The sequence below is a fragment of the Nomascus leucogenys genome, chromosome 13 (genome assembly GCF_006542625.1).
Source record: "Nomascus leucogenys isolate Asia chromosome 13, Asia_NLE_v1, whole genome shotgun sequence".
Lineage (NCBI taxonomy): Eukaryota > Metazoa > Chordata > Mammalia > Primates > Hylobatidae > Nomascus > Nomascus leucogenys.
Genome location: NC_044393.1, coordinates 60,860,656 through 60,882,224, shown reverse-complemented (window position 1 = coordinate 60,882,224; position 21,569 = coordinate 60,860,656). Strand labels below are relative to the sequence as shown.

Below are 21,569 nucleotides of genomic sequence, written 5' to 3'. Positions count from 1 at the left end.
AGTGTTCCTTTATACAGAGACCAGCAGGTAATGTAATATACACACTGTTCTGTATAACGCTCTTAGAAATCCTGGCAATCTTTCCAAATTAATAGATAGAAAGCCTTTCATTCTTTTATGTATTTTCCTTTACAGCCGAATAATATTCCATGGAATGACCATACCATGGTTTATTTAACCAATTCTCTGTTACTAGAAATTTGAATCATTTCTGATGTTTCTTAATTCTTCTTAACAAAATACATACATGAAGCATCTGCTCAACACTGGGAATAAGACATGACCCTTGAGTTGGACACATAGAGATTGAAGTTCTTTTGTTTATCCAAGTGGTATGGCCAATAGAGAGCTGAAAATACTGCCCCGAGGAAACTTCAGAACCAAATACAGGCATTTGGGAGGTTATTGACATAAAGCCGATATTGGATTCTCTAGAAGATTATAAATTCAGTTTATATTAAGCATATCCAGCATGATCTGAGAGCAATACTAGAAGAGAGAGGAGGCAGGAAAGGATATTAGGGCAGTCGGAATGGCAGGAGCTGATCCCGGAGAGTACAGTGTCGTGGATTTATCTGCTCTCTCCACTTCCTGTCTCCATAGTCTCAGGATACAGAATGGAAAAGTGCTCTAGGAAACTGGCCTGGTCTTCACTTCCAAGCTTGTTATTTACCCTATTTCATTAGCATTCTCACTCTCCAAGCCCACATTTGCCTGCTTCCCCTTCTTCCCCTTTTCCGAACGCCAACACCCTCATGCTCAGGATGAAGGTTGGATTCTCTAAGCATCTATCCATAGGCCACGGTCGCCCTGTGTTTTCTCCAGATGGCAAGCTTTGATGGTGGTGAGAGCTGCAGGAATATAGGATTCGATTTTGATTATATATGCTCAATATGGCTTCTGCTGCAGTATACATTTATAGACTTGGAGGTGTTAAAATGATGTGTTAAAAACTTTGTGAAGTAACAAATAGTATAACATAGCATATTATATTTTACATAAGTACAGAAGCAGCTTTTCCATTTTGAAAATTAATTGAGACTGTTGAAATAGCTCTCTAGAATTTAACATATTTAGTTTGATATCTGTGAGTAGAATCAAATGTCTATTCATTTGGATGTCCGCATGCTACAGATTTAGGTGGGAGTTTTTGCTCATGCATCTGGCCTTATAACCAACGAGCAAACATTCTGGGTACCTGGGAAGGGCTGTGAGGTAATCCAAGGAGCCAGATGGGAAGAGGTCCAGGCTATGGACATCATCATCACGTAGCATCAACATTTGGTCATTCTGCCTGACTCATGTGCAGAGGAATATTTTGGATTGAATTAAAATTTCAGTGGTAGAAATTCAAACTGAAAGTAACATTGACATTTTATTCCTTACATATACAATTTCTGCTTAAGCTTGCCTAAAATTGTGACAACCATGTGGCTTTTTGATATTAAATACTGCCTCTCTCTGCCCCGTCATTACTCCAGTTTTAAAGACTTTATGGTCACACAAATGGATAGCAGTCTGAGAGTATGGATTCTACCTTTGAGTAAACACACACTGTTCAGAATTTTCATTTACAGTGTTAACCAAATAGGAAGATGATTTTGTTAGAGATGAGCTCTGTGTAATAAATTTAAACAGAAGGTTACTCCCATAGCAAACCCAAGAAGTGTGCCATCACCCTTTGCTACGTGTGGTGACTTCATTCCATTGCCACCCATGTGAGTGCTGGTAGGAGTCTGGCGCTGCCTCTCCACTGGCAATGGCTGGTGGCTGCAAGTCCAACCTCATTCACGGACAGGACTCCAGGAACTAGAGAGACCACTGCCCAGTTGGAGCAGCCAGTCTGCTGTATGTTCTTGCTCTTGCCTCTTCTTTCCTCTCCTCTCCTCTTTTAATAGTCTCTAACCATTCTCCTCCATTCGAGTCGTGAAAGCAGATGAGGTTTGCTTTGCTTCATAAATGCAGCATAGTCTGAAAATTACCCCTCTACTATTTGTGCTTTATCTATGAAAAATATTAACCCATATAATATTGATAGAAAAGTAGATTTCTGAAAGACGTTAAGGACATCTTAAATATGTTAAAGAGCATACACTAGGAAGAAAAAGTTTCCACTTGGCTAAACCATGTTGAAGCACGTTGCAGGAGTTACATCTACGTCTCTGAAGTTGACCACCTTTTCTTCCATGGTTCAACTTTCTTAGACAAACATTTGATCAGGGCCTCTCAAAGGGGCATTTTAACCCAAACTCCCACTTTTATTAACCCAGTCGTGTGCTTAATGCATGTCAAATTGATAGCAGGTGGCTGAGAAGTCACCATTGCCCTACCCTTGAACTCAGTTGAATTGCTCATCCCTCAAAATGAATGTTCTTTTATGTGTTGGTCCTTGCTTCCTGTGTTTTCAAGTAAATTAAATGCCTTTAACTTTCATCTATAAGCTGTGTTGTTCCAAATCTTGTAGCTTGCCTGCCTTGTGCGAAGCTCTGCTAGAGTTTGTGACCAGACACCTGGTGATTTGTATGGTTCTTTGTTTTTTTCTACCTGCATGCCTAATATTATATAACATAGCAAGTGTGCCTGCTCATAATTCTGCCAGGGCAAGAAGCATTTCTTATCTTTCTTGCTTGCTGCAGAGCTATCTCATGACCCCCTGTAAGTTCCTGGTAGATGTTTCTGATGAGAACAACTGCTCAATCTAAGAAAGAAGGAACATAAGGAAGATGAAAATTAAGTACCAAAAATACAGGACACTCTGAGACAAGCTTCTCTCCACCCCCTTCCCATACACATTGTGAAATAAAGTACAAAAATAAAGTCACAGCTTTATACATATTTTCAAGAAGAAAAATCTTATAACACACTTGCTTACTGAGGAAGGTAAAAACTGCCTCTCTCTTCAGTTGAAATTTCAGGTCTTTATTTTGGTTATCTTGTGTGCATGTTGGCCTCAAACATATCATGCATTAACCAACTTGGATTTCAAATGAGATCTACCTAGCCAAAAAGCGATTTGTTAAATCAAAGTTTCTTAGACAGGTTGTCCATTCATTTACTGACCCATTTATTCAGCCAGTATTTTCCAGTGCCTAATGTGTAAAATAAGTACTATAAAGACAAAGAGCACAGTGATATGAGGGTGTTATGAAGTGAACATTGTTCTGGACTAGAATAGGAGGGGTCCTTCATGAAGGAGTGAAGCTTGAACTGAAAGCTAAGCAGGGGGTAACAAACAGCAAAGGAATAATGATTCTATCAGTAGGTAGCATCTACAAAGGCCCTATGGCCAGAGTAAATGTGGCACACTCAAGGAACTGAAAGACTGTTAGTGTGGCTGAAACGTGGGGAGGGAAGGAACCAGTAAAGATGAGGTTGGTGGAGGAACACAGCCCAGATATTGATATGTGGAGAGACCAAAGAGAAACCAGGGAGAACCAGTTAGGAGCTTACTGCAGCCATGCAGGTAAGAGACGTTGATGATGGCTTGGACGGGCAGATAGCAATGAAGGTAGTGAGAAGATTGGTTTTGGAAATAAGGATGACAAGACTTGCAAGTGACTGGGTGTGGGTGGGAGAGAAGAAAAGTAATGGAAGGTGTTTGGCCTAAGTAAAAGGATGAATTGTGGTGCCATTCACCTAGGTGGAAAAAATGGAGAGAGGAGTGGCATTGGGGATGAGAGAAGTGAAGAATTCCATGTTGAACATAAGTTTGAGGTGTACTAGATATCCAAGTGGAGATGTAGAAGGGAAAGCTAGACATGCTTGCATGGAGCTCAGGGATGATGTTGGGGCTGGACATGTACGTTTGGGCTCCTCAGCGTATGGTTAGGATTTGAAGCCTTGGAACTGAACAAGAGCATTGAGGAAGAAAGTACAGACTGAAAAGAGAAAAAGGCAGGACTGAGCCCTGGGGCATGCCACATTTTAAAGGTCAGGAAGTGGAGAGGTATCCAGTGAAGAAGACTGAAAAAGAGCAGCCTATGATGTAAGATGAGAACCAGCAGAGTACAGTATCCTGTGAAGAAAGCATTTCAAGAAGGAAGCAGTATCTAGAGCTGCTGGGAGGTTGGTGGTGATGTGGACAGACAATTGGTCCCGGGATTTGGCAGTGCAGTAGATATTGGTGACCATGACAAGTGTTGTTTCAGTGGAGTGGTGAAAAGGAAAACCTAATTAGAGTGAATAGGAGTTGAGAAACTGAAAATAGTAATTACAGGAAGAGTTTTGCTATCAAAGGGAGCATAGGAACAGGGCTGTATCTGGAAGGAGATGTGAGAACTGGGGTTCGTTTTAGAATATGGGATATTACAGCATGTTGATTTACCAATAGGAATGGCCCTGTTAGTAAAAGACAGAAATATTGGTGCTAAAGAAAACAGGGATAATTAAAAGAGCAATGTCCTTGGGCAAGCAGGGATAGGATTTCATGCAAGGTTGCTACGTATGCCAGCCCAAGAACTAACTGCTACCTGTCCATGACAAGCTTGCACGTAAAAATAAATCATCAGTGTAAGCATGCAGTTTAATTAAACTGACATTGTTTTTTGTGGTAAGACTTTCTCAAGGAAGGAAGCTTCCCACACTTAGAGCAGCATTGATTTAGTGTACACAAAGAAAGCTAAGAGCATTGACAGTTTATCCATAATAACAGGAAGGAAGGCGAAATATGCGCCACTGACCCTGAAAACTTGAGTGGTAGAGTAGCTAATCTGCTGAGCATCCATTGACACAGCTATTATTATTTTGATTTTGGCTTTTTAAATTAAGTGTAGTTATCCTTAAAGGCTTTTACTGTTCAGGGAGAGAATGGATACTTATTTTTTATCAAAACTATATATTACTATATATATTACTATGCTGAATATGCCAAACTTGAATAGTTACAGCAAATAATGACAAAAGAATTGCTTGCACAATCTGTCTCCTCCAGGTGAGTTGTGAGGAGTTGGTAGAGAGAATGAATGCATGAAGGAAAGGCTTTCTTAGGGTTTAAGCCTAAAAGGTCAAAACAGAGGCTGTTGCCATATGAGTCATTTTCTACCAGTACTGCCCAGTGGAGTACTGGTCAAAAGAGTTTTCAGAGTCACTCCATGTAAATCCTTTCCCATTCTTTTTGTTTCATCCACACTGCGTGCCCCATTGACTGAAAGCAAAATCACTCCTTTCTCTGCTTCCCTGCTTTAGCTGATTCTGTGCCCTCCACTTGGATCAGCTTTGCCTGTCTGATTTCAGTCTGTTCAAAATAGCTAAAAATAAATAAATAAATAAAATTAAAAGTTGTATAAGCTTCACATTTTAGAGTCATGTAATATGGCAAACAAGTATAACAAAGCATAGACTCAAATGTATTAATGAGGTCACAGTCATTTAACACACACTTACTAGTCTCTGCCCCTGTGGATGCAGTGGTAAAAAAGGCCAAATTCCCAGATGTCATTGCTCTCTAAGTTCCAGCCCTTCCTTGTCTTCTCTTCCATGTGTAACACCAATCCTCAAAATAAGAAGGATGATCACATGCATCAGAATCACGTGGTTGGGCCTGGTTGCAAACCTCCCAAGCCATAGGTAGTGGTAAGACCCTGAAGTCTTAAGCATCCTTTGGGTGAGTCTCATGCATGCTGAAGTTTGAGAACCACTAGTTTAGATGCATTCCCACATTGGTTATCCAGGAATTTCATCTCCCCTAATGTCTTTGTGTTGATTTTTTACTGCCCCAATTAATCCACCAGGTTATAGGGAAATTGTTGGACTCTAGGTTTAGATGTCCTTAGTTTTTCATTGTATAAACATCAATATTGTCGAGACCCAGTTTATCCACAAAGGTATTTCTCTCAGTCCATGTATGATTTTTGGAGACAGGCTTGTGTTTGAGCAGATTATCTAATTAGAGTAATTAAAAAAAAATTATGGGAGATAAGCTTTCCTGGGTGAGAGTGAGAGGGAGAAATAGGGTTGCTTGAAGTTATTTCTTAAGCCCAAAATGAGGTGGCAACTGGAAAACCATAAAGCAATAACTTTGATTTCCTGTACACCAGTTTTTCTTTTGTACATAAATTTTATCATGCTGTGCCTGTAGATTAGGATTGTCAAAAATGATCCTAGTGCATGCCTTGCTGTGGCAGTAATCAGTAATTTGGGCCATGCACGGTGGGGCCGAGGTGGGCAGATCACTTGAGGTCAGGAGTTCGAGACCAGCCTGGCCAACATGGCAAAACCCCATCTCAACTAAAAATACAAAAATTAGCCTGGCACGGTGGCGGGCACCTGTAATGCCAACTACTTGGGAGGCTGAGACAAGAGAATTGCTTGAACGTTGGAGGCAGAGGTTGCAGTGAGCAGAGATCACACCACTGCACTCCAGCCTGGGTGACAGGGAGATTCCGTCAGAAAGAAAGAAAGAAGAGAGAGAGAGAAAAAGGAGGGGAGGGGAGGGGATGGGAGAGGGGAAGGAAGGAAGGAAATAAATAAATAAATCAGTAATTTGGCTGTTTGTGGTAGCATATTGAAAATCTTTTTTGACTATTGAGTTGGAGCACTGAGATTTGCAATATCCCCATATTCAAACACTGAGTCATGAGTAAAAGAATGAAACCAGAGAAGCCACATGGTTTTGGATAAATTGAAACAAGTAAAGAAAGATCCCTAAACACCACAGGTATCCACTAAAATGAAGGAGCAATAATGTATAAATGCCTCTGGCTGGCTTAGAGACCTGTGTATTAGGAAATGATGTCAGTGATGTCTTTCCCATAGAAAGCTCTGGGAACTGCCTTGGTGGCTTGGGCTGAATGTTATAGGTATGAAATTAAAGCATTTGAATAGTCCTTTTAAGATCTTTCTAGCCTTGAGCAGTCATATTTTTGGAGGCCCTACTCCTCATCCTGTCAAACACTAAATAGACCCACATGCCACATTAGATACAATTTTGCTGAAGAAAAAAATTAAAAGTATTTTTTATATTTGCTTCTTAATTATTGGCTTATCAAGTAAAATAATTTAATTTTGATTGGCTGTGATTTCTCAGCATTCATGTGTACTATATTTAGGAATTGTAAAATTATAAAATAATCTATAATTTTAAAATTGCATAAATATTAAAATTGGACAGTTAATGAAAGTCATCATGTCCCTTTCTGTGTAATTATTCATTATTTTTACTTTTTGCAGTTTCGATTTGGTTGCATAACATTCTTTCAGGTCTCAATGTTTTCGGAAGTCCCTGAAAGGCTCACAGGCCCTATGCCCTGTGCCTCTTTCTGCCTAATGGTAAGGCAGCCCTGATGAGAGGGTGAAGTGTTCAACCTAGAAATAAGAACTGCAAGCCCCATATGAATCATCCTAATATTCCAGGAGTCAGGAGAATGATGAAGCAGAATTTGTGGGACTATTTCTGACTCTGGCCACCCCAGAGCCTTGCTCTTCAATGGGTGGTTGCAAACCAACAGCTTTAGCATCCACTGGAGCTTGTTAGAAATGTAGTATCTCCAGTCCCACTCCAGGGTTGCTGGATCATCTGCACTTTAACTAGATCACCAGGTACCTGTTAAAGTTTGAGAAGTACTGATCTAAGGTAGAGCAGTGGTTCCCAGCTCTGGGTACACCGTAAGAATCACTTGGGAGCTTTGCCAATCTTGATGTTCTGATTGTAGCCCAGACCAATCGGTAGTCTCTGGCGATGTGACCCAGACATCGTATTTTAAAAGCTCCCAGGTGATTCTAGGGCCCGGGGCAGGTTGAGAGCCACTGTTCCATAGTAAGGCCACAGAGGTTCCATGTTGTTTACCAGCAACTGTACCTCAAAAAGCCACAAATATATTTTGTGTGTTTGGGATCCACCATGTAAATAACAATTTGGTAATCTACCATGGAATAACTTCTCTCTCTCTTGGAAGATGGAGTCTGTTAGCTCCTTTCTGTGACATTTGGCCTGATAGTCTAAATTCCAGATATGTCACATTTCACTAACACCAGAGATATTGTGTCTGAACATCAATCTAAGCTGAAACTGTGGGCCACAAGGTGATTTTTAATGTAAACCCCAGGTGTAGTGGGACTGTGTATTTCTCCATCGAACATCAAAGCAGAAAGTGTGTGCTTATAACCACATGTTAAGGATACCGATTTTTCTTCTTTAAACTTAGAAGTCCAATGATCTTACTAGATGCTAGGCAAGAACAACTTCCTTGCCTGATAGCCTTTCATTTTCTGATGATTCAGCTTCAGTTTCATATAGTAAAACTTGAGAAAAATACTTTGGAACAGTAATGATGTCTTCAATTATCATTGATTTTTCCAGTGTCTATGGGAAATTGCCACATTATACCATCATTTGCGGGTGATATATCTCTTTGATATGACTTTCACTGATGGTATCTGCCATTTAGGGGACTGAAGAAACCACAAGACTTCTCCATCTCATAGGTTTTTATTATACTTAAATTTAATAGTAAGATTCACTGAAAGGTGCATATGACATATATAAAATGCACACGCATGTAACTGTGCCTGTTCATGGTAGAGCGAATGCCCATGAAATCGTGGTTGTCTTGTTTCATTTTCATTACCTTGAACTTCCACATTCAACCATCAACCTACCCTTATTAATGTTTCCCTACCCCACAAGAAAGCTATAATAGTGAGTTTCCTAGCAGATAACAATAATGAATATTTATGTCTTTCAAAGTCTATATTTTTCTAATTAGTAAATATAATCTATATTAGCAAGATAACCAAGGTATGAAGTTGATAGTGTATTTTGTTTTCTTTTGTTTTTTCATTTTACCTAGGGTGACATAAATACATCCTCCAATTCCAAATCCCATGAAGAGAACTGAGGCTTTATCATATCGCACACTCATTACACATGCATCTCAGAAAAGGTCAAAGAAATTTTAAATATCGACAATTTATATATTGGTCCTCAGTCTATAGTAGCTCAGGGGGTGCCTTATCTTGCTTTAGTATAATGCTGTGTTAAACATTAAGTGAACCAATTGGAAATACGTTCAACTTTAAATATTTATCTCCTGGTTATAAAAATTAGCAGATTTTGAACAAATTGCAGAGCTCTAGAACTAACCAAGAATGCTGACCAAATCCTTCTTTTTAAAATCTCCCCAGCGAGCTACCTGTGGCTGTATTGGTCAGGCTTTTCCTGATTTCTCCTGCCCTGGAGATGACCCTTTCTCTGAATGTCTGTAACACTGTTGGTTTCACACAGCTTAGTACTGGGTTATAGACAATTTCACAGTCTGGAATTGTTTCTTTAGTGGCAGTCTTGTCACCCTTAAAGAGGGAGTCTGCCTTCTATAGCTCTTGCACGCCCTCTAATACCTTAAACAGGGGAGAACAGAGAGAAGGCTAATAAATGCTCAATGTATTCTATTGTTTTTTCCTATCCATTTTGTCTTTGGGCTCCATTTCTTCGTCTGTATTTTAAAAAGCATGGCTTTCTTTTATGATAATCAAATATGGAATGTTGCCTGTAATCCTAGCACTTGGGGAGGCCCAGACAGGAGGATAGCTTGAGGTCAGGAGTTCAAAACCAGCCTGGTCAACAGAGTGAGACCCTGTCTCAAAAAACTGAAAAACCATTTGGCTGGACACAGCAGCATGCACCTGTAGACCCAGCTACTTGGGAGGCTGAGGCAGGAGGATCACTTGAGCCCAGGAGTTTGAGGCTGCAGTAGGCTATGATCATGCCACTGCACTCCAGCCTGGACAACAGAGCAAGACCCTGTCTGAAAAACAGAAAAATATGAAATGTTATGTTTGTAGTAAATCATTTTGCTTTGTTTGGAAATTAACAGAAAACATTACAAAACATCAAGGCAATAATGTATTTCTGTCTGAGTCATATGAATTCATAGATCTTTCGTGTATCAGTTTACAAAGGTCCTGACTTCAGTGATAGATTTCTTCCGCTTTTATTGACCTGTCGTCTCTTTTTTGTTTCAAATATGAATTATTTAATATTGCTCCAGATGCTTGCTGAAGAAGGTTTTATTTTATCTTAGTAGGTTTTTATTCTTGTATACCAAATGATTTTCACTAATATGAAGTTTTCATCTTGTCTTTTTTTTTATCACTAGTGTTATTATTACAACAGTTCTGTACCTCTCAGATGCACTTCGTAAGAACTTCTTAAATGAAAACTTTGATTATAAGGTAAGCATTCATTTATATGACTCTCCTGCTTGGGTTAAAAGAATCACATTGTATTATAGGAAATTACCTAACATTTTCTTGGGCCATATTAGTTTTAACTATGAGTAATATTAGAACAGTTTTCATTATATTTGTGAACAGATGAAGGCTGTAATAATGCTTATCAACCTGGGAAATCATAGCGCTTAAAAGGAGATGGTTTTTTATTGTTACTGTACATTTTAATTCTTGCTCTTTTCTGTATGATCCCTGTTTATGACAAAGGAGACTCAGAACATAGTGTTTTTTACTTTTTAGAAATGGAGTTTATATGAAGAAAACATTTACAAAGTAAACCCTTTAGTTTCTTATTTCTTTGTCTTCTCATTTTTTAGAATGAATTAATGAAAAGAAAAAAATGAAACATTGGTAAGGTTCTTTAAGGCAGAACCCTCTGTATATCTATGATATAATGTGATATGCTTGGGTGCCTACAGATTCTTGATATACTATTTTTCAAACAGCAAGTGATAAACAGCAAACGAAGATGAGCAGTGCCTATCTTGGCTTTCTTCCTCAATGGTGGTTCTTTGTTTTGGGCATCTTTGTTCTTACTCTGTTTTGAATAACATATTTCATATTAAACATTTTTATAAAATTTCCTTATTGGATAATAAGAAAATACAAAAAAGCACAAATACAATAAAAAAGGAATTTTAATAGTTACATAAAATTTGTCTATATCATAGCTTATAGTATATCAAAATTTCATATTTATTTCTTATAAATTACTCATTTTATGTACATTCTTATAAAATAAAACTTGGCATATATCCCTAATTATTTCTTTGGTTCTTTTTTTGTTTCTGGTTTTGTTTTGTTTTGTTTTTGAGACAGAGTCCTGCTCTGTTGCCCAGGCTGGAATGCAGTGGTGCGATCTCGGCTCACTGCCACCTCCGCCTCCCAGTTCAAGCGATTCTCTTGCCTCAGCCTCTAGAATAGCTGGGATTACAGACACACACCACCATGCCCGGCTAATTTTTTTTTTTTAATTTTTAATAGTAGTATGGGGTTTTGCCACGTTTGCCAGGCTGGCCTTGAACTCCTGACCTCAGGTAATCTGCCTACCTCAGCCTCCCAAAGAGCTGGGATTACAGGCATGAGTCACCACGCCTGGCCCTTAATTGTTTCTTTGGATAAATATTTATTAGTGGAATTGTTGAGTGAAAGGTTATACCAATTACATTTGATTGCCTCTTTTCCTGCAGCTACACCAACATTAGAAGAGATTTTTTTTCTGACAGATAAAGAGAAAAATCCTGTTTGCTTTAATTTACATTTCTCACTATTACTTATTGGCTAGTTACTAGTTATTGATCAAAATTCGTATTTTTGTGAATTGTCTGTTCTTGACTTTTTTTTTCTTTTTTTTTTTGAGACAGAATCTCCCTCTGTCGCCCAGTCTGGAGTGCAGTGGCGCGATCTCGGCTCACTGCAACCTCCGCCTCCCAGGTTGAAGCAATTCTTCTCCCTCAGCCTACTGAATAGCTGGGACTACAGGAGCGCACCACCACGCCCGGCTAATTTTTGTATTCTTTGTATAGACGGGGTTTCACCATATTGGCCAGGCTGGTCTCCAACTCCTGACCTTGTGATCCACCCGCCTCGGCCTCCCAAAGTGCTGGGATTACAGGCATGAGCCACCGCACCTGGACCGTTCTTGACTTTTATTCATTATTTTACTTAGGGTTTTATTATATTCTTTTTTATTTGCAAGAGCTATTTATGTATAACAGATACTGATTTTGTGTCATATGTCTCCTGGTTTGTTATTTGTCTTTAATTTTACATGGTGTCAGTGGAGAAGTGTGTTCCTTCCATTATGTCCTTTATTTTATTTTAATTTTTTTGCTAAGTTTATTTCAGGGAACTTTATTCAGATCTCTTTCTGATTCTGTTTTTTGGTATAAGAAAACTTAAAAAATTTGCCTGGGCAGGGAATTTTTATATAATGTCTGAATTTAAAGCAATTAGCATATCTGAAGAAGTGTATGCATTTTTTACAAGTTCTACGTTAGAAGGAGTTCCAAAAATGAACTCACACAGGAATAAAGAAATCCATCTTATACCTCATTCTCTTGGAGATACTCAGACATATTACAAGAGAAACCACACATCTATCTTTTAGCATATACCAAAAAGCTCGTGAAACCTGGAATACAGATTTGGAGCAATATACACCTAGATGATAATAGTACTTATTTATTTAATTACTTCTTTGTTTTAGAAAATTTTAAGCATATGTACAAGTAGAGAGAATAGTATAATGAACCCCCATGATGTACCCATATCCAGCTTCAACTATTATCAACTCAGTCTTACTTCAACTATACCCTCAACCACTTTTGAAGCAAATCCAAAATACTATGTTACTTCACCTGTCAATATGCTTGTAGCACCATAGTATTGAAATATCTTGTTCTTGTTTTAGATCTGGGATTCCTACTTTTACCTTGCAGTCATTTTTATAAACCAGTTGTGTCTGCAGTTGGAGATGTTCACACCTTCCAAGAAGAAAAAGGTGTTAGAAAAGTAAGTATCGATGTATGATCAGGTGAGAAATGTTGCCTCTTAAAGAGTATTTAGTTCAAATGATTCATAAATCAGAATGCCCGTAACTGAAAATCACACAGTGAAGAACTGGTGACCAAGGGGTCAAGAAGCAGTCTTTTCTGGACATTTTAATATTTCAAACATGTTTGCACATTGTTTTGACCTGGCTCTTTCAGGATTCAAAATTTCTATAGATGCAAAAAATTATGAAACAGATCTGTTTTACTAAAAGGTTTACACGAGGATTTGACTTAGAGGCATCGTGACATGTATATTAAACGTCTTTAATTAAAAACTCCTTGCCTTTTAATTCAGAATGATAGATTGTATCCTAAAAACACACAAATACTTCTTTGTTCTGGAGGCATTGTATCACGTTTGGTTTTTTGTTCTATTTCAGGTATGGTGACATGCGGGTAACAATGGGTTGTGAAATTTTCAGCATGTGGCAAAACCTAGGTAAGTGAGGAAAAGAGAAGCCACATCTACTATACAGCTCCTCGCTGTACCTTGAAGTGTACAAACGAAGAAAGGCAATTTACCAGTGACACCATTTGAAACCAAATGTCTAAATCAATAAACATCTATAGAAAGTAATTGACACTTTGGCATTGAATAAGGTTACAACAAATTCTTTAAATTGGTCTCTAAGAAAAGTCACCTTACCTTTGTGTATTTCATTATTAACTAACGATAAATTTTATAATCTAGCATTTCTCCAACATTACACATATTTCCAGGGATGAGGCAACCTTTCAGAATTTGGAACTGTAACAACTCAAAATTTCTAGAACTCTGAGTTGAAGCTATGAATCATAATAAATTTAGGTTAAACTTCATGAAACGTTGACTTGAACGTCACTACTCTTAAAAACTTGAAACCATTTTCCTATGTCATAAAGAGTATAGCCAAAGGATTTTAAAAGCGTCTGCAGTTGCTAAGAAACTGTTGGATTCAATTTGGTTAATCTGTTATAGCAGATAGAGTATATTATTCCAGAAAATTGATGGTACAGATCTGGTTGCATAGAAAACAATATTTGGAAAACAAATTGTTTTAAAATTCATTGGCATAGGGTCCCTTTCTAGAGATTTATAACTTATTTCATTTGGTATGTTAACTATGCAGGTTTTTAGTATTCATTTACTATTACTGCATCTTAATGCTCCTCTTTGATTTATTAAAATGGTTGACTTATTTGAGTTGAATATATAATGACCTGAAAATATCTTTTCTCTTGGGCTTAGCCAAGCACAACTTGAAGATGGAAGGATTTATTTTCTGTGAATGAAAATAGAACCATTATTGTTTTACTTCCACTCATGTTAACAGACTAATTTTTGACCAAGATCATTACAGGGTGATTTTTTTTAATAGAGTATGTATATTCCTCAAATATACATAGCAACTTGAGGGAGCCTTGGTATATATAATTAAGCCCAGTGTTCAATGCTTGCTGGTGATTTCAGAAAAAATAAAAAATAAAAAAATATAATGAAGCCGGGAGCAATGGTTCATGCCTGTAATCCTAGCACTTCGGGAGCCTGGAGCAGGCAGATCACTTGAGGTCAGGAGTTTGAGACTAGCCTGGCCACCATGGTGAAACGCTGTCTTTACTAAAAATACAAAAAGTAGCCAGGCGTGGTGGGGGGCACCTGTAGTCTCAGCTACTTGGGAGGCTGAGGCAGGAGAATCACTTGAACCTGGGAAGTGGAGGTTGCAGTGAACCAAGATTGCTCCACTGTACTCCAGCCTGGGTGACAGAGTGAGACTCTGACTCAAAAAAAAAAAAGTTATCATCTTGAAAACAACCTTCAACTATGTAAGCCCAGCCAGAAGATATCATGGTCTGTCTTTAGTTGCAGCTCAAAAGTAGTTTTCTTATTTGGAGACTGCTCTTCTTAGTCTTCAGTGTTTTCAGGTTTCATTGATTCTTTGTGTCCTTGTTTTTTCTAAAGAAGATCAAGGCCCTTGTAGTGTCCATATTGCATTTGACATTAATTTAGCAAGATGTTTTTGAAAGAATGCTGCATTGAATCTGTTTGAATGCACTTGTGGTTGTGTAAGCTCTTTTCTGGGCTCAAATTATGAGAGCAGGACAGATTCTGTTGGGTTACAAGAATGTTAAAAAAACATGGCCAGTTTCTGTTCTAGATACATCTCAGCATTGCCATCTATGGTTATTTCCACATAAACCTGTATCCAAACCATAATTGCTATGCATTTAGGCCCATGACCCTTGGGCTGCTAAATAAAGCTGTCACATGTAATCTCCCTAAACATGTCACTGTATACTTCATAAACTTTTATCCTCTATTTTGTCTTTCTTCTAAAATGAAACTATTTCTGCCTCTCTGGTTTTTATATTAAATTACTTCTCTGTTTTTCTCAGAGACCTAGAGAATATGGAAAATTTCTGGAGCATATCAATACCTATAATGCAGTATTTTGTTATACTGTAGCATCAGCATCCTTGGAAGCTTGTAAGAAATGCAAAATCTCTCGCTCCACCTTAGACCTACTGAAACACAATCTCTGGGATTGGGGCACAGCAGTCTGTTTTAGCAAGTTCTCCAGGTGATTCTTATGTACTTGGCTAAAAACTGAAAAGCACTGCTTTAGTTTATCCTCTTTCTTTGTTGTTACAGCCCTAAAGACTTAGCTCTAACACAATCCTAAGACTGTTAGAAAAGGCTCTTCCTTTATACTCAGCTTACAGATTTCCAGCATGACATGGTTCAAGCGTAGGGTCAGCGTAAATTTTTACTTAATTCCTTGATTGCTGCATTATTTCCCAAGAGTTGTGTCTAGACTTTGCAAAGACTTCCCGAATATTAGGTGAATTTTAAAGTTTGTTGCTGTTGTGCAATAGCTAGAATTAGAAAAAATTCAGAAATGTTAAAGCCTCTCTTCCAACATATATTTTTATAAAATGAGGAGAAGAATAATTAAGTATTCAGGGTGATATTTTGATACCCCTTATAGGCCTCAAGTCAGCTTGTTACTTAGGAATATCAAAGTACATTAGTTATCATTTGGTTTACTTATAAATATGTCATGTTGAGAATTTGAATGCTGTAAGAGAATTTATTCAGGTAATTATAAATTTGCCATGTTTTAATGTAACAGTCCAATAAATTCAATTTGACTAAGTTTATGAAGCACTGGATATATGCAGGTATTTTGGAGGACATAAGAAAAAATGATCCACACCTATTAAAATCTTAGTTTCCAAATCTTGTATTTTAAACTTTTGTCCAATTTAGTTCAAACTATGACAAAGCTTGACAAAAACAGCATCATCATGTTTTAGTAAAGCTAGTAAGCTTTTATGATTTCATAAATCAAGATCCTCAATATTTTAATAGATACAAAATGCACTAACTTTTAGAAAATAAGATGAAGGGAGGAAATGCCCAAGGTCACTTAATATACTTTTATCCACTTGAAACTGTCTAGTTGGTCTAATTTAGAAATACACATTTTACTGGATAATACTTTTAAATCAGATTTGGTCATTGGTGTTTACCTCTGAAGTGTTGAAATTCTTCCATATGCTAGAAACATGTTGTTTTTTTCCATTCCACTGAGGACAGGGAGGGGAAAGACACATGTAATTCAGTGACTTGTCTGCTTTTAAATTTAAAGCTGTAGGATTTTAAAATCTGATCATTATGTCCCTTAGCAACCTGTGAGCAATTTTTCAACCCTATGAGACCTAGAACTGCTTACGTTTACAGTGTTATTTTTAACCATAAATCATCTAACAGACATTTAGTTGTGTGTGCTTGAAATATTTTATAATTCTAAAATTACATAACAACTTGTCTGTAGTATTAAATGTGCTTTTATAATGATTATTTACATTAAGAAAGTTTAACCTTTGTTCTGAGTAAGTAAATATTTGGATCCTTTAGTATATTTGTAGTTCACACAACTGGAGGAAGCGAGTTCTAACTTCTCTTCTGCTTGTCCCCTCAGTCTTAGAGTTTTTGCAAGCAGGGCCATGAGCACCCATTTTTACGTCACAGGAATGAATCTGTGGCTCTGCTAGTTCATGCTTCAGCCCTAGTTCTATGAGGTCTGGTTGGGAACATAGAAATAAAATCAAAAGGTTTTGTTGTCTAAAGGCAACAAATAGTCCTCCACAGGTCAACAAGGCAGGGCTTTTCTTCTTCCCTTGTGAGACAGCTGTGGATCCTGGGGACAGAAAGGCTTTGAGCTCTTGCCTGGAACTTTAAGTCATGCTGCCTGTCTCCAGTGCATACAGAGCACTGACCACATCATCCCGCTCATATAATTAAAATTTAGTTTTAAAGTATTTTTTAATTGTGGTAAAATACAAATAAAATGTACATCTTGGTTGGGTGCGGTAGCTCACACCTGTAATCCCAGCATTTTGGGAGGCTGAGGTGGGTGGATCACGTGAGGTCAGGAGTTCAAGACCCTGGCAAACATGGCGAAACCCCGTCTCTGCTAAAAATATAAAAATTAGCTGGGTATGGTGGCATATGCCTGTAATCCTAGCTACTTGGAAGGCAGAGGCAGGAGAATCGCTTGAATCTGGGAGGCAGAGGTTGCAGTGAGCCAAGATCGTGCCATTGCACTTCAGCATGGGGGACAGAGTGAGACTCTGTCTCAAAAGAAATAAATAAGTATAAATAAATGTACATTCTAACTATTTTTCAGGGCACAGCTCAGTGATATTAAGTATATTCACTTTGCAATGCAACCATCACCACCATCCATCTCTAGAACTCTTTTCATCTTGTGAAGCTGAAACTCTATACCCAATAAACAATAACTTCTCATTCCCCTGTCTCCCCAGCCCCTGGTACTACCATTCTACTTTCTGTCTCTATGAATTTAACTACTCTAGGTACCTCACATAAGTGGAATCATACAGAATTTATCTTTTTGTAACTGGCTTATTTTGCTTAACAGATTGTCCTCAAGATTCATTCATGTTGTAATGTATCAAAATTTTCCTTTTTAAGGCCGAATAATATTCTGTTGTATGGATATACCACATTTTCTTTATTCATTCATTCCTCAGTGGACATTTGGGTTGCTTCTGCCTTTTGTTTATTGTGAATAGTGCTGCTGTGAACATGGGCATATAAAATATCTCTGAGATCTGGCTTTCAGTTCTTTTGGGTATATAGCCAGAAGTGGAATTGCTGGATCATATGGGAATTCTATTGTTAATTTTTTGAGGAACTGTTCTCCACAGCTGCTGTAACATTTTACATTCCCACCAACAGAGCACACACATTCTAGTTTCTCCATTTTCTCTCCAGCATTTGTTATTTCCTGGTTTTTTGACAGTAGTCATCCTAATGGGTGTGAGGTGGTATCTCATTTGCAGTTTTGGTAAAATAATGTATTTTTGGAGCATAAAAGCCAACTAGTGATAAGTAAACACCTTTTCTTAAATATGGTATTCCTCGGCGTTTTCTTTTTCTAAGTTGAAGGACTAAAAAATGTTCTATCAAGAGCCGTGGCAGAGGAAGGCATATATTTTCCCCCAAAACTTTACCCATCTGTACCCCTACTTGCAAGAACAGAGGAAAAGGTTATTCTTTACTAGTATGTTCCAGCGTTGGCTTTTATCTTTCTTCAAGGTTAAGTTTTTCTTTCTATTTTTAGATGAACTAACATTCTTACTAAATATAAAGTGAGCTCTTTGTTCCACATTTGCAAACACAGCGTCTTGTAACTGCTGTAGAAAAAAAATCAATACTTCCCTAGCAGGCTGTTCTGTGTGCATAAATATAAAACTCCAACAGCCCAAGTAGCAGTTGCCCTAAATACTTCAAAATAAGACCATGTGGCCAACAATTAGAGGTAGAGAAAGTATAGTAAATCTATGGTTTAAAAAGAAATCATTTAAATGAAGTTTATTTTGCTGTTGCCATACATAGCTCAAAATTGCTTTGCTGGTTCTGTAGGAATTAAATTTTCTATGGCTGGAGAGCCTGTTCAGGTTTGCAGATTCCATGTTCCCAAAGTATGTTTTCAGCCAATAAGCTATTCTCATGCATTCCTGCACAAATGACTTAAATGTAGGTATGGCTTCTCTGACCTTCTTACTGTCAATGGAAAAAATCAGGCTACAGAATGTAGTATATGGACCTTGTTTGAATTGTGATTGAAAGAAACCAGCTATACATGACATGTTTTAAGACCGTCAAAGGAAATTTTAATATAGGCTGGGTTTTAAATTAATTTAAGGAATTTTTATTTCTTTGTTAGGTGTGATAAAGGCATTAGGGTTCTATATTTGTAAAATGTCCTATCTGTTAAAGATGCTTACTGATGTGTGTGCGAGTAGACTGATACAATGTCTCAGGCCTGCTTTAAAGTACTCTAGAAAAAAAATAGTTGGGGTACTAGGTAAAATGGGAAGGACAAGAGTCTTGATAATCATTGAAGCTAGATGATGGATGTATGGAGTTTTTTTTTTTTTAACTATTTTCTGTGATTTTGTGTGCATTTGAAATTTTTCATATTAAAAAGAAATTTGAAGAAAATTTGATTGTAAAATATCATAAGTGGAAGAGATTTTTTTTAAGAGATTCAAAAGTACTCAAGCAAGTGCATGCTAATATGGTCTTCATTAGAGAGGCCAAGGGATGCCAGGCTCCGGAAAGACTAAAGACCAAGATAGTAACATAGAAGCTCTGAATCTCATCTACCAACTCAGGCATGGGAGAACTATTTGGGCTGGCAGGAAATTCAGTTTCATTTTGTATTCCCTCTCTCTTCCATCCCCCTTTTTTCACACACACCCAAAAGCTGTGCAAAGGTTTAGTGTCAAGGCAGCAGAGAGAGGATAGCTGGGGCTCTGCTGGGGCACAGCCTCTGTGGCTGGACTTTGAGCCCCTGTAGCCATCTCATGAGGCAGGGTTATGGAACAAATGCAAGACCTCTTAATCTCAGAATTTGTGAGCCTTTGCCCCAACAGAAATTTTCTTCCCCCTTTTGTCTTTCCCCCCACTCAATTTCCAGGACATCTTGATGAGCTGTTTAGTGAGTTTAGGCTTTTTAAAATGACAGTAAGAGTGATTGAGTTCAGGTTGCACGGGTTTTCTACCCTGACAAAAATAACTGAGGGAAGGAATTGCAAATGCTAGCTGCTAGTTACTGGCTGGAATTGTATATGTTGATAGAATGAGGAAAATATAGGGAGAGCTATGAATTTATATTTCAGTTAGTTTGTCAGTCTTGAAAGTATTTATTCTGGCTGGGCACGGTGGCTCACGCCTGTAATCCCAGCACTTTGGGAGGCCAAGGCGGGCAGATAATGAGGTCAGGAGGTCAAGACCATCCTGGCTAACATGGTGAAAACCCGTCTCTACTAAAAATACAAAAAAAAAAAACAAACCTGGGCATGTTGGTGGGCGCCTGTAGTCCCAGATACTTGGGAGGCCAAGGCAGGAGAATGGCGTGAACCTGGGAGGCGGAGCTTGCAGTGAGCTGAGATCACACCACTGCACTCCAGCCTGGGCGACAGAGCGAGACTCCATCTCAAAAAAAAAAGAAAGAAAAGAAAGTATTCTATGGGCAGTAAATAGTAAATATACAATTAGATTAATAAAAAGTTTCTTTTGAGATATTCTTGCTCTGATGAGGAAAACTAAGCAGTCCTTTGGGAAAGACAAAAGAATATCTAGGTCAAAAATAAAGGTAGGAATGCAAAAGGAGTTATGAGCCACGTTTCTTCCTCACACATAATGGGCATGGATAAGTAATTTAGAGATAGTGATGATACGGCTCTGATGAATGGAAGAACACCAGGGTTTTTGGTCTTGCGCCAATTTAGATAAAAGGACACGCACACGTGTGGAGTGGTTTTAAGGAGCGAAAAGTTTAATAGGCAAGAAAGAAGAAAACAGCTCCATTGTACAGAGACAGAGGTGGGGGGGCTTGAAACAAAGAGAGACTGCATGAGCAGTGGAAAAGTGGTCAGTTATATCAGAGGCTGGAGGAGGCAATGTTTGATTTGCATGGGTCCAGGGGATTGGTTTGTCCAGGTGTGTCATTCACACAGCCCGCAAAAAACCTGGCCCTCCCACCTTAGTCCTTTAATATGCAAATGTGGGTCGCCATGATGTTCTGAACACATGGTGTTATCCGGAGGTAGCCATGACACTTGGCACAGGTGGTAGGAATCACCATATTGGCCATGTCAGATGGACCTAGTTTTTAATTGCTGGCATTTGCATATCAAAGCTTGCCAGCCTGGCTCTTTAGCCGCCTTTTCTGTTAGAGAAGAAATGTTTCTGGCAGTTGCTTTTTATTGCAGGAAAATTTTCACTGAGAACCTTTACAACCACTATCTGCCTAAAAGTTATTTCTTACTAACTCCTGTATTATTCCCTCTTTAAAGAGAAGTAAACCTAACTGCTGTTAGAGGGTGTTGGATGACGATTCTTTCTGGCTACTTCCTGTTGAAAGGGGTGTCGTGTGTGGGAACAGCAGCTGGGCCTTCTCCTGACGTTGATTTAAGGGTTTTTAGAAGGATAGCATGTCTATGTTTGGCTTTGTTTGCAGCACTGTTTGGAGTTTGGTTACCTTTAGGCGAAAAAAGATAAATTTTACAAGACAGTTTAAAATACAGGGTTAGAATATGAGCATTAACATTACCACCATTAGTGGTGGTCCTATAGACCGTAACTGACAGTAGAGTTTGACACCTGTTTGCTACACCAGTGGAATGCAATACCGTTTTGTCTTTACTAGATGTTGCTGTACATTACCAGAAATGTTAATATAAAAGTAACATTTTTCTTGAGGAAAAGCATGT

General features: G+C 38.2%; 1 protein-coding gene and 1 long non-coding RNA gene across 4 annotated transcripts in view; one reads left to right on the top strand and one right to left on the bottom strand.

Annotated features, from left to right (window-relative positions):
- DOCK4 (dedicator of cytokinesis 4) overlaps positions 1 to 21,569 on the top strand; it is a 470,104-nt gene that overhangs the window by 376,595 nt on the left and 71,940 nt on the right. For all 3 annotated transcript variants that reach the window (XM_030826426.1, XM_030826424.1, XM_030826425.1), the window contains exons 28-30: positions 10,092 to 10,167; positions 12,638 to 12,738; positions 13,160 to 13,218. In XM_030826426.1, coding sequence (XP_030682286.1) covers positions 10,092 to 10,167; positions 12,638 to 12,738; positions 13,160 to 13,218 — 236 coding nt within the window. The remainder of the gene's footprint in view (positions 1 to 10,091; positions 10,168 to 12,637; positions 12,739 to 13,159; positions 13,219 to 21,569) is intronic.
- On the bottom strand, positions 303 to 13,598 carry LOC115837989. The gene is made up of 2 exons (XR_004033058.1): positions 13,426 to 13,598; positions 303 to 2,698 (listed from the first exon to the last, which is right to left on the bottom strand). It is a non-coding gene; the product is annotated as an uncharacterized LOC115837989 (long non-coding RNA).